Below are 14121 nucleotides of genomic sequence, written 5' to 3'. Positions count from 1 at the left end.
TCCTCTCCAACCCCCTAGGTACTGGGAATAATACCGGTAACTTTTGGTACTTATAATCTAAAGAAATCCTTCAGAATAATGATCCTGGCAACCCTGAAATGTCTTTCTTCGTCTGCTAAATATGAAACACCCTTTACATATATGGTCCACTTTACATTATTTTTATGGCACTGTTATTTTATATTTCAATTTGAAATCCAAGTTATACTAAGCTATGATTATATGAACAAAGTCTTCATTTTAAAGCAGCTCTGCCTTTTATCCTTGCTAACTTCTGCATTAACGGAAGGTTACTTCTCTACTCCTCTTGATCTTCCTTTCCTTCTTTCTTTCAAAAGGTTTATTACACTGGTACTTTGGTTGTTTAAAAAAGAACAGTGCAGGCTCAAGTTAAGGTAAAAGAATTATGTGTAACATTTGAACCTTCACAGACATTGTTTTCTTTGACTAGAAAGAACAGTTTAAGTGATAAATGGTGGGTTTTCCACTAGGCATGTGTGTTTAAGGCATTTGCAGTTGATTTGGAATGGGTGAATTCTAAAGATCTAGTTGAAGTATTTGTATTATAAAGTGCCTAACGGTCAATTTTACTCCAACCAGTGGAAATAACACTGATAATGATGAGCAGTCTCCTCTACCCTTTTCACTAGTTCTTTTGGAGACTTATACGATTATTGACCATTTTACACTTACTCTGCTATGTTTGATATTAAGTCTAAAAAGACCATTATTTAGCTCAGTGCAATGGATACATTGATCCAAACAGTACATAAGGGAATCTGACCACCTTACATTATATGGAAACCATCATCCCTTTTATAGGCCAAATTGGAATTGAAATCTGGAGTAACATTTTTTTGTAGTAGACATCAGCGAGTATTTTCTTACATAACATTTAAGACATGATGCTTTGCACACAATTGTATATCCATTCCTGACGTTCATTCAAAGGCATTACATGTTGACAAACCTGAAAGTAAAAAATAAATACATATTATATTATCTGACTGTCTAATGTTCATCAATTGCATTACAACCAAACTGTGAATGCTTCCTTGAATACTACATTTAGTAACTGTCTGGAACTGACCGTGATATATTGTATAATACACCCTTACTAAATAAATAGATTAGCATGAGTCTCAATACTATGGCAAATGTTAACTTCGAATAGCCTGTCAAATTGGTCAACATGTCAAAAGCTTTATTCACAGAATATAGTGGGCAATACATGTGCTTTCTCCAAACCGTACAGTGGCACTTTAGTATTGAAAGCAAATAAGTCGTTGCAGTGTCTTTGCAGATCTTGTGAAACCACCTGTGTTGTGGCTAACTGCTGGGTACACTCAGTGCATGACCACAGTAGATGTGAATCTAACTTTATCAAAAATCGTTATTTCTATTCTCTTGGCATACATTGACTAAATCGTGGCATAGAATAGCCGCTGTTTCCTTAAACTAAAACTGAGGTTCTACCTGTTAAGTTTAAAGAAAAAAGTAATTTTTATAAAATATAATCCACATATTGTGTGCATTTCAAACATAAGGAAATAAACAATTGCAGAGTGCAAATAAGATTGTACTTATTCTTGTATCACATCTTCATTAGGAGTAACAAATTGCAATAGTACAAATGACAGCGCCGCTCCCTATCAAAGAGAGTGCGTTAGCAGACTGACATTTGATTTAGCAGAGAGGATGTATCTAGGTAAGCCTTAAATGTTACATTTATTATAATAGACAGTTTACGTAAAGCCGCCTTTGCTGTTAAAGGCCTGGACTCCATTAGGTCTTAACTAGATAATTATATATTTGACGGTAGTCATCTTAGTATAAGAGATGTAATTTGTATTTAAGGTTGGTCCAAGGAAGGTGCCTTGAAAAGAAAGATGTGAAAATACACATTAGTAGCTGTGTTTTTCAATCCCTTAATAAGGCAATCAAAATCCTTTGAATTTTCATGCCAGGGTAGTCATAAACTAATTGATGGAAGATTTGTTTTAGAATTTTGCATGGAAAAGCAGGGTACTCGAAATAATCATTAGACATTCCTTTAAGTGGCGTATGTGCTTTCTATGTGTACTGGTCTTCCAAAAATGATTCTGTGTACATTTTCAGGATTTGTTAAATATATGTGTTTCTGTATGAAAACACAGCCAGATAAAGAGCACACATTTATAATAATGATAAAATATCACCCATACCTTAACAGCTCCCGCTGAAAAAATGAAATGTTATAAATTCCTAAATCCGACAGTAAATTCTACTGTGCCTGAGGCAAAGTCTCGATAGCGGCCTTTGGCACATCTCTGCATTTGCGCATGGAGATACTGCATACGTGATATTATATATATTTTCGTGTTTTCTGTCTATGGGCCTGATTTAGAGTATGGAGGATGGGTACTCCATCCCAAATGTGACGGATATGCTATCCGCTTTATTACAAGTGCATTAGGAAAATGAACTTCTAAGGTATAATGCACTTGTTATAGAGCAGATGAGATATCCATCTTGTTTGGGACGGAGTACTCATCTGCCAAACTTGAAACCAGAACCTGTGTTTCACAATCCACCATATATGAAGAGTAGTTGTGTTTGAAGGGAAGATCTGCTATGCAGCTTTTTTAGTGCTGGCGCAAGGGAAAAATATAAATATATACGCCTCTAGGTATCTAATTATGACAGAGTGTTTGGCTCGTTAGAAGCAGAATATGCCCATGAAAAATACCCTAAGGTTTGTGAAGATAGCCCTTAAGATAAGTAAATTAAAGAGAATAAGAATTGCAGCTAATAATTTGTCAATTATTTCCAAGAGAAATATTGTTTTTTTATATTTTGGTAAATTGCCGATATAAAACAGTTTGTTAAGGTTGTGGTAAATAGTTTAAAAACACAACAAAACCTATACAACAAACCATTAATAAATGAACCCGTTAATATAATCAGTGAAACATAAGAAAAATCAATCCTAAAAACTTTATAAATGAGTTAAAGAATAATACAGGCTGACGCAATTACATTCAAACCTCGAATTCATAATGTTAATTAGACGGCACCAAATACAATGGATGTAAGGTTTTAATCCCAGACAAAATGCCACATATATTCAAATTGCCATGAAGCAGCACTTCTGGTAGGGTAAATAAAGGATTAATAGAAAATGAAATATGGCTGGAAGTACACATCTAGTTTTCCACAGAAAAGTTATACTAGGCCCCCTCCCTCACTATAGTACATAAACAACTTTGGATGCAGCTTCTGATCCAACTACTAAGTGGAAGGGTACCCATAGGTTGGGAGTAGGAGAAAGCCAGGATGTACGAAGAGTGACACTGCGCCTTAACGTCTGATTTTCTAGCTTTTGTAATTGTAACATTTTCTTACAAAGTCGTTAAATATATTATTAGTTTATTGTAAGATACACAAAATATTATAATTATGATACAACTCTGAAACGAGTGATACCATCTGACTAGCTTTTGTCATACAATGTATTTTTAACTGCGTAATTAAAAAAGTGGCTTACTTATGTTTAAATAATAATAATAATAAATAATTACCATCTTTGTTTTTGGAGGCACTTCTACGGCAAACACATCAAGCGCCCGATTATTTGTACAATTTTTGCTTTGCTCATTGTTGACCGCTACAACCACTTGACTTCCAGACTGTTAGGGCAAAGCAAGCACAGATGTACGATTAGTAAATTCTGCAACACTCTACTTTCAAATCCCAGTTCAGATTCATCTCTTAGAAAGAGTCAACGTTACATTTATTCAGGAACAAGATTTTCGAATTGTTCTCTTCTGATAGGCTCAGGGGCATGCAAATGCATAGTATAAATAGGCCATTAAACAAATTAGTAATCGGAACTCGAGATGTATTTAAAAAGGTAACGACTTGGTGAAAGTGGGCTTTTATGAACCAATGCATACACAATATCACGCATTGATCAATCGAGAAACAATCGACCACGCCTTGTTACACAAAATATGCATATTTTGCATACAAGATTTACCAATAGGATCACATTTGCTATGCACATCTGCGGGGGAAAAAAATAGGATGTCGAATTAGGACCATTTACCACCAGTCAAACCTGCAAAGTTCGCACTAAAAGCTGCGAGTGGATGGAGAGGACATGAGGACAATATCACCCCTTCCCTCCAGGACTCGTGCATTTTTGTGAAAATAGGACCAACAACCACTGGCAAAGCTAATAGGTCTGGACTTCTGTATAAAATGCACATAGGAGATAAATACCTGAGTGTTGCAAACCATGCAATGATTAAGTTTACTTTTCAGTCGTAAAATAGTCCCTCGGGCATTCCAAGTGAAGCACTTAATAGGTGTCAGAAGGATACATCAAACGGCCAGCAATAGGAAGTGAGCGAGACAAACTCCTCTGAGCATAGTCTAAGCCCACTACATGTATTTTTAACGTACTGACAACAATAGGTCAGCAGGAAGCTGCACTGTCACTATAAACATATAAAGTCCGCGGGTCTGTGTGAATCCAGACAGAAACTTGTCAAAAAGCATAACTAATATTGACCTAGATCTTACGGAAAAATTATGAAAAAAGTCCTATTTAAGAGGACGGAGTCCCATCACCCACCGAGGTGGCATGCTTCATCATCTGAGACCTCCTCTTAGTTGCAAATCCTAGTGCAACCAAGGGCTGTAACCCTCGTGATGGCTGAAACATGTAGACCCTCTTCCTAGACCTACGCAATCACAAATTTATTCAGATCGCGTTTGCACTGTTTTTACTGATTGGCACCTAGTGATAACCATGAAATTATTTTTTCGCTTGGTAGCCAATTTTAATTATCACTTTTCAGCACTGCAATTATAATTTCATACATGCTTCATAGATCTTAGGAAATCAGACTCATTGTCCCTCCTGTTTAAAACATCCGCGAGCTCCCCCATCATAGTGAGAGGGTTGCACTAGGATTTGCAATTAAGAGGAGGTCCGAGATGATGAAGCATGCCACCTCGTGGGTGATGGGAATCCGTCCTCTTAACCCCTTGCCTGCTGATGACAAGCCCAGCTCGTCATTAGGCACAGTGGAGCTGTGCTCATGACGAGCTGGGCTCGTCATAATGGCCGCGCCACTCCCCCGCGCGTTGATATCTACACCTGTGAGGGCGTTCTATGGGAGTGGGCGGAGTCATGACGAGCCCAGCTCGGCATGAGCGCAGCTCCGCTGTGCCTCATGACGAGCGGGCCTCATCATGAGCACCGCGACGCCGCGCACGGCCCCCCTGCCCCCGCACAGGAGGGGAATTACCCCCGCGGTTAAGGGGTTAAATAGGACTTTTTTCATCATTTTTCTATTAGATCTAGGTCAATATTAGTTATGCTTTTTGACAAGTTCCTGTCTGGAATCACACAGACCCGTGGAATTTATATGTTTATAGAGTATTGATTTGGGGACTGGGTCTGCGCTGGTCTTGTTAAAAAAAATTCCCTACGACCCTCTACCAATTGTGTTATTAGTTTTTTAGCTGCACTGTCACGCCAAACCTGAAAAGTTTTAGCCTGAACCCCAACATAAAAAAAGAAGAAGCTGGTGCAAGAATATGTTTATGAGGTGAACACAATACCAAGTATTGGCAATGCCAATAGGTCTGGCTTTAAAGGAATGTTGTACTGTAATGTGAAGCATTACATATAGTTAACTTGACAATGGATATCTACTTGTGTGGAAGAAAAGAACCACAGAATAATATTGGCGTAGGGTAAAGGGTCAGGTGACAGTTGCACTGTCAAGCCACACGTAAAATTCCATGAAGGGTAATGACTGCTCTCCTCCCATCAGTGCCTCTGCCAGAGAAAATGCCATGAATGATCTAGTTATTCAAGATACTTTAATAACATTACAATGTCATGTGTGTGCCCTTGAAAATTCAAGCTCAGGCAGCTGAATAAATAAGCAAAAATATCACAGCTGTGTGTAGGGAAAGCACTATTTTGTGGCAGCACACAATTTCCGTCCAACTTAAAAATCACTTCTGGCTCCCAACATGTGGGAAGAGCTAAGTCCCCTTCTCTTGGTGATTCTCACATAATTGTGTGGCGACAGCTGCACTGTCAAGCAGACCATCGAAAGCAACAGTAGAGCAGTGAGATTTTCCAAAACCATGCCAACCCAGGTCATGGACATTTCTCCCAAGATTTGATGGTAGTAGTTCATCAGAGTAATACGCCAGTAATTCTTTGATGCAGTTCCAAAGAAAGAAAGAATGGAGACTGAATAGCAGATTCTCCCTCTAGTTGTATCTGCTTTATGTATGATGATCTATTTCGGCTTTTAAACCCTTGAAAGGACGTATACAACCTTCTGCTACCGACATTACCCCCAAAAGAATGAAGAAACATGGTATTACAAATATCTAAACCTACAAAACCTGCAACACTAATCCAGGAAAACAAATGTGGTTCTAAATGACATTAATGCAAAGGGATTTCTGCATGAATATTCGTACATCGCAAACAAATGTGCATGTCTAAATGCCTTTGTATTAGTACATTGCACTTTTAACTTTTTGTATGTTCGTAGGGAAATTATTAACCCTTGCCATTTAGCATACTTTGTGGGTTTTCCATTCTTATTTCCGTCCAAGGTAAAATAGTGACTGCAGAAAAAGTCTCTTGAGAACTGCACCTTGAAAAAAACATTCCATAGTTATTCTGTTGATGTAAAATGCAAGTTCTACCTTGCTTTATGTCTCTTGCCTTTTCGTTTTTAAATTACTTCTTTATCTAGACACTTCTACCTCCACTTCACAATAGGTTTATTGTACCTCTCTACTTTCAACGCTCCCAAATTCACTGAGCTCACTCTACTTCTTTCTCACTTCTCCCTCTCTCAGTTCCTTCTAGATTTCTATTTTTCTATTTCATCACTCTCTTCATCTCTCTTTATCAATGTCTTATCCTCACCTATTATTCTAGCTAATCTCTCACTAAATTTCTACCTTGCTACTCTCAACCTCTCATCGATCTTACCTCTCTACCTCAGCTTCTCTACTGACTCCTTCCTTTGTCTACTTCTATATTTCTAAGAATCTTGTCCATCCCTACCTCATCCTTCTTTTACCTGAATCTTCCGACCACATCTCACTGATCACACCACCTCACTCACTTTGCCTCGCTCTAGATGGCTGGAGTAGTATTGTCTTTGTCTCAAGTACTTCTGCTGCATGCTCTGAAAAGTGCTATACATTACTGAATGGATAGCCCTGCACCACCCCACCCCTACCAGTACCTGCAGCCAGCAGAATGGAGCCAAGCTCAGGACTTCCAATCCAGCCAATGGCACATTTATAACATGATGTTGGCATTGTGCAGAAAGGCCAAGATGCCATCTGTCAGAGAAGCTAAATCTTCAACCTCTTGTTAAAGAAAAAGAGTGGAAAATAATGCAGAGGCAAGTATTTATGTATTTGTTTGATTTATTTATGAGTTTTATATAGCGCTGGCCAAACCCGAAGGTATCGGAGCGCTTTACAACATTTGTCACGTGTAAAAGACAGTAGCACAGTAGTATGTACATTGACTCGTGACGCAACACATAATATCGCCGCCGTAAAAAGCACAATGACTCATGAAGGGACAAGATCAGGGAGGGAGGATAGAGGGGGAGGCGGGAGGAGAGTGAGGTAGAAGTCTTAATGTCAAAGTGTCTGTGTGCTGCTGTGGGCAGGCTTCTGCATTTGGGCAATAGCTATCCATTCGGGAGAGATAGGTTGAGGAAGAGGTCTTAGAGCTTCCTTTTGAATTTTAAATAGGAGGGGGTAGTCCTGAAGAGAAATGGGATGGAGTTCCAGATTTTGGGTGCTTTTCCTGAGAAGCATCGAGATGTGTTTTTTTCTTTGCGAATTTTTGGAGGGATAAGGAGTAGAGTGTTGTATTCCTAAGGCTCCTTGTCTGACCGGCTTTCTGGAGTTTGGAGGCCAGATAGGCGGGGTTTCCTGTGTGCGGAGCTTTGTGAGTGAGGCAGGTTTTAGCTCTCTGAGTGCGGGCAAGATGTGTTCATGTTTCTTTACTCCGGTGACCATTCTGGCTGCAGCGTTCAGAAATGATCTGAGGGGAGCAAGGTGCGATTTTGCTGATCCTGTGAGGGTTGCATTACTGTAGTCCAGTCTGGACAGCATCAGGGATTGAGTAGCTTGTTTGAGGTCGTTAGGAGTGACGAAGGGTTTTATTTTGTTGAGACGTTTGAGGTTGAGAAAGGCGCTCTTTGCGTTGTTCTTGATGTGTTTAACCAAGTCTAATTTTTGGTCCAGAGTTATTCCAAGTGATTTTACAGAATCGGCCAGGGTGAGATTGCAGTTGTCAATAGTTTTTAGCCATTCTGTGATTTGGGGGTTCTTCTCCTTGTTGGAGATGAGGAGGATTTCTGTTTTGTCTTGTTTGTGTTTCATGTGGTTGAGTGATAACCAGTGTTGGACTTCTCTTAGAGTGTTGTTCAGTCTCTGAATGTCATCAATGGAGGAGGTTTCCAGATAGATCTGGGTATCGTTTGCATATAGGTGGAAGGGAATGTTGTTTTTTTGTATGGTGGTAAGGGGTTCCATATAGATGTTGAAAAGTTGTGGTGAGAGGACTGATCCTTGGGGGATACCCCTGCTAACGGGGAGTAGGTCTGACGAGAAGTTTTTGATTTTTATTCTTTGTGTGCGGTTCTGTAGATAAGAGGTTAACCACTGTAAGACTGCCCCTGGTGTTGCATGCCACCTAGTGCAAGTCGTAGAAACAACTTGCGATGTAAAGCCACGCGTGTTAACAACCTGCGTGGTAACAGCAGTGTTGTAAACACTGTTTCCCTATCGAGTGACTTGTGCATATCGTCTACTACATTTAGGTTACCTGTCTCTGTGCAGCAACCTTTTCTGAAACCCGATTGGTGAGGTTCTAGAAGGTTAGTGCTGTCCAAGTGTTGAGTAAGTTGGAGGAGAACACATTTTTCCAGGATTTTAGCTAGGAGATGGAGGTTGGAGACAAGTCTGAAATTATTAAGATTGTTTGAGTCAGAGCCTGTTTTTTCAGAAGAGGTGTGACGTGTCCGATTTTGAGACAATCAGGCATGACTCCGGCACTCAGGGAGCTGTTTATGATCTTGGTCCAGAGCGGGGCAAGGGTGAGTTTGAGCTTTTTGGCCACTTGGGCAGGTATGGGATCCAAGACGTGTGACAAGGGTTTGAAGCTGGAAATCATTTTGTTGACCTCTGCTTTGGAGATGGGTTGAAAGAGTTCCAGAAGTTTGGGATGGGTTGGATGTGATATCTTCTGTACCGGAGGGCGAGTTGCTGTCAGGGGGACTGCAGTGATTGTCCAAGGAGAGTTTATCATTAAAGAAATTGGCAAAGTTATCAGACAGGTCTTTAGAGGCCAGAACTGATGACAAAGGGGGCTTGGAGGTTTGTTTGCCTAATGAGATTGAAGAGTTCTTTGGGCCTGTTTTTTGCATTGCCTAGGGCATTACAAAAGAAGGACGTTTTTTATTCTGTATGTGATTTTTATATTTCCTGCGTACAGATTGGAGTCGATCTCGTAGGATTGTGGACGAGTTGTTCCACCAGAGTCTTTCTGCAGCTCTTAGTTTTCTTCTTTCAGAGTTTATGTCTGTGTTGAACCACGATCTAGATGGAATGTCCTCCCTCTAACTCAAAACTCCTCATTCATCCCCTTCCCTCAAAGTCATTCTTACAGCCAATCTACTCATGCATTCTGTTAATCAAATAAACCAGCACACCCACCCATGTCCCGCCCTACCTTGTGTTATTTCAATTTGAGTAGATTGGCTGTAAGAATGGGTTTGAGTGAAGTGGATGAATGAGGAGTTTTGAGTTAGAGGGAGGACACTTTTTCCAAAATAATGTGGATACAAAAATGTTTGGTGTTGTCTAATAGTTTTAAATATTTTTGAATCTGTCTGGATTTATTTTTGTAAATTTGATGGTAATAAATTGAGATTTAATTCATACGAAAAAAGAGGTATGTAGTGACATTGTTTCATCTCAATGCACTGATTTTTGAAGATTTGAACCATCCATCAGTATTGGCAATTGGTTATGTTGTTATTGTATTGTATTGTATTTGTATTTGTATCGCGCAACTGTCACCCTACGGGTATCCTGGCGCCCAAACAGGAAGTATTCAGATGGAACAACAATACACTGGCTGTCATGACATGTAAAACAGCCGCCAGTTCCATTAAATGGAGTTAAGGGGATTAAACTTTGGCAAACAGCCATGTTTTCAGACTCTTTCTAAATCCAACCAGGGTGTCAATTTGCCTGATGTTCTGGGGAAGCTCGTTCCACATCCTAGATGCGGAGGTGCAGAAGGCTCTGCCTCCCATCCTCGATCTCCTGATCCTGGTGGTTGCTGCCAAACCCAGGCTAGAGGAACGCAGGGACCTGGTAGGCTTATACCAGTTGAGCCTTTCCTGTAAAGGAATAGGTCCCGTGTTGTGCAGGGCTCTATACACAATACATAAGGACTTAAAAGCGACTCTACTCCCGATTGGCAGCCAGTGTAGATCTCTGAGCGCCAGCGTAGTGGAGGAGCTGCGAGGTCTTTTAAGTGCCAGCTTGGCCGCTATGGACTGGACTCTCTGGAGCCCCTGTAAGATGTATAAGGGGGCCTCTAGATATAGGGAGTTACAGTAGTCCAGTCTGGCCAGGATCACACTCCTAACCACTAGCGGTCTAGACTCATCAGGCAGAAGGGGCAAAATCTGTCTGAGCGCTTTGAGCAATCCAAAGCAGACACTGATGGTGTTATTGGTCTGAGAGGTCATTTGGAGATCTGCATCAAACATTACCCCTAAATTACGCACGGTCTTGACTGGGATGCAAGGATCAGCTCCCGGCGCAAGCCTGATCTCGTAGGAAGGTTGCTGACTCAGTTTGGCTGACGAGCAATAGACTACCTCTGTCTTACTCTCGTTAAATTGGAGGGAGTTTACTTTCAGCCATCTGGAGACCCTGCTCATGCATTTCTGAAAGGTCTCCATTGTCACCGCCTATCGTCCTTCTAAGGAGAACATCAGTTGGGTGTCGTCAGCGTAATTTATCAAATCTGTTCCATAAGATTTGATCATAGGGATCAAAGGCTGCAAATAGATATTAAAAAGAATAGGGCTGATCGAGGAGCCCTGAGGTACTCCATGACTGACTGGGGGACTTGGAAGATGAAAAGGGTGCTAGAGTCACCATCTGTTGTCTGCCTGTCAGGTAGGATTGTATCCACCTCAGGGCCTTGCCCTTCACGCCCAGTTTTTCCAGCCTACTTAGCAGAACTGCATGGCTAACCGTATCGAATGCGGCCGACATGTCCAACAGCACCAAGACTGAGGAATTACCAATGTCGGCTCGCACTCGAAGGTTGTCCAACATGGTTGCCAATGCAGTTTCTGTTCCGTGGCCTGGGCGGAAGCCAAATTGGTCCTTGTCCAGTAGACAATTGTCTTCCAAATATACTGACAAGGATCTGCTGACCAGCCTTTCCACGATTTTTATCGGGTAGGGCAGGAGGGATATGGGCCTGAAGTGTGCCGGAATAGTAGGGTCCAGCGAAGGCTTTTTTAACAGGGGAGTAACCACTGCCTGTTTCCATGCTTCTGGCACTGTGCCTTCCTCAAGGGATTGGCGACAAATCTGATGCATCCAAGGAAACAGCTGTGGCCCATATTCCTTCCAGATCCTATGCGGAAGGGGTCTAAAGGCGATCCTGATGACACATTATGGGCCAGGGTAAAAAAGAGCTCCTCTGTAAGAGGGATGAAATTTTCCAATGATGACGAAATTGGTTTAGGTTCCTCTTCTTCTATCTGCACCTCTTTGCAGTTAGTCGTTTCCTCCTTCAGTCCCCCTACAATTTTAGCAATCTTTTCCTCAAAGTGGAATGCAATCTCATCACATAGTTCTTGGGTAGCAACCACCTTGTTGCTTGTACAAGTGGGGTGTGAGAGATCCCTTATGATGTTAAAAAGGGTTTTAGTACTGTTAGGGGACTGGAGAATAGTGGTGGCATAGAAGAGTGCCTTAGCTTTGGCAATAGCTCCTTTATATTTTGCCTGTTCCATTTTCAGCAGTTTTTTATCCGGTTCCGAATAGCATCTACGCCATTTCTTTTCTGCCTGTCGGCGTGCATTGCGTAGGGATTTCAGCTCCTCATTAAACCAGGGAGCAGATGGTTTCCTCTTATTTTGTATATGATGTCTGCATGACAGCTAGTCTCCTAGAGTCTAGGGAACATCACATTACGTCAAAGAGGCAGAGAGGGAAGTAGAATGTATGGATCTGCCAGAGGAAAGACTGTCCAGCAGGAACATCCAAGAAGAAGCAGATGTGTGTGGGCATGCTGACCTGAGGTAAGAGAGGGTCCCCTTGGCGTCCCTCTATGGTTTATTTGGAAAACTATGTGACACATTACCTTTCCTCATCAGTGTGCCATCCAGCATCTCTGCCAGGAGCCTGCCTGCTGTGGCCAAGCGTTGTGTCCAGACTTCATCGCTGCTGCAATGGAGGACTTTACTAACAGCCTGAAGGCCACAACTGCTGAGGAGGGATAGCCACCATAACGTTAATGTGAACTTTTCCCAGGCAGGTAATACAAGGCAGTGTCTGAAAACTGCATCTTGCCCTAGAACTGTGTAGTTCCACCGAGCCGTTGTGCCACCTGAACTTTAAGCAGGATAGAAGACTGAGCAAACTTACAGGTCCCATATATTGGGTCATTGATCATACAGCCATAGTAGTGTACTTGCACATCAGCTGATTATTGCTGGAGATTCCCCCTTACTAAACGTCTTGCATAGGTGGGTGGCAGCTACAACTGTAACAGGAGAGAAGTGTACCTTGCACCTCTACACCTATCTATACACTATGCCCTTGATTATACCTTAGTACCTAGCACCAATAGCCATGCCTATACCAAAGTACCCACATCCCAGGTCTCAGCACATCTACTCCTACCCTAATATTTGTACTCTAATCCACAGTATACCTATGCCCAAGTACATCTACTATATGCTAATAGCTCTTCCTCTCTTTATTACAGCTGTTCCATCTCTTCTCGGTTGATTTCTTGTGCAAGTTCCTTAGCCCTGTGACCCATTTTACTTGTAACTTTTTTTGTATGAATTTTTTCACAGTTAGGGAGGGAAAAGGTTTTCATTTGGAAATTCTACAAAATGGTGTTCAGCAGCCTGGAGCAATCAGGCTGGTAGTCTTCATTTATTTTGTTTCTACACAAAACTGTGCTGCCACCACTAACAAGTATTTTGTAAACACTTGAGTAACAGATGCAAGTCTAAAACCATAGTATCAGGAATTGATAATGTTTGGAACGCACCATGAAGGGAAGGTATTTCCTGTGCTTTGGGTAAATTAGACCATAGAAAGAAGTGTCTCTCAGGTTCATTGGAACCAGGACATGCCCTTCTCGAAGTAGGGGAATGGCGAACTGTGATGTTGTCATCTAAACTTGGCAGTGCTAAAACAGAAATGGTCTTAACCCCTTAAGTGCTGCGTTGGCCGACGGCAGCACTACCTCCCCAGTGCTGCGCACGACCATTGGACGTCCATTCAGCACTGGTTCCAATGGACAGCGCAGCACTGGGGAGGGATGTTTACTAGCATCTATGAGGTTAAGAGACATTTATTATTAGCCACATCACAACAAAGTAAATAAGTAATAGGTTTATAAAGTGGGTGATCACTGAAGTATCTTGGCTCTAGCAGAAACCCTCTGAGCTGCAGAAAGCCCTATGCAAACCATATCTTGCACACCAAATGCAATACATATACTATCACAGTATTTTCACCAATAAACACTAAAAAGCACCACGTAATTAAATATCATCACTCACTTAAACCACCAAATTCCTGGTTATTTCTTTCATAGTGGTAAAGGTCATATGATATGTATTCTTACCCGGAAGATTATTTACATTTGTAATTAACTGCATCTATCACATTAAGGGAGAGGTCATCATCCCAGCATTTGGTGTGCGAGCTATGGCTTGCACGGCTGTTTTGTTGGATAAGGGTTTTCCGAGTGGAGAAGGGGAGAAGGGAAATACTCTTCGCAGAAGACCT

The 14121-nt window shown here is 41.4% G+C and overlaps 1 protein-coding gene across 1 annotated transcript in view; it reads right to left on the bottom strand.

The window, feature by feature from the left end:
• Positions 1-437: 437 nt before the first annotated feature.
• Positions 438-14121, bottom strand: part of EFCAB7 (EF-hand calcium binding domain 7) — a 413197-nt gene continuing 399513 nt past the window's right edge. The window contains 2 exon segments of the mRNA XM_086953570.1: positions 438-970; positions 3561-3668. Coding sequence (XP_086809696.1) covers positions 896-970; positions 3561-3668 — 183 coding nt within the window. The 3' untranslated portion in view covers positions 438-895.

The sequence above is a fragment of the Lissotriton vulgaris genome, chromosome 1_1 (assembly GCF_964263255.1).
Source record: "Lissotriton vulgaris chromosome 1_1, aLisVul1.2, whole genome shotgun sequence".
In the NCBI taxonomy this organism is placed as follows: Eukaryota; Metazoa; Chordata; class Amphibia; order Caudata; family Salamandridae; genus Lissotriton; species Lissotriton vulgaris.
Note: the sequence above shows the minus strand (reverse complement) of the source record. Positions and strands in the feature narration are given on the sequence as shown.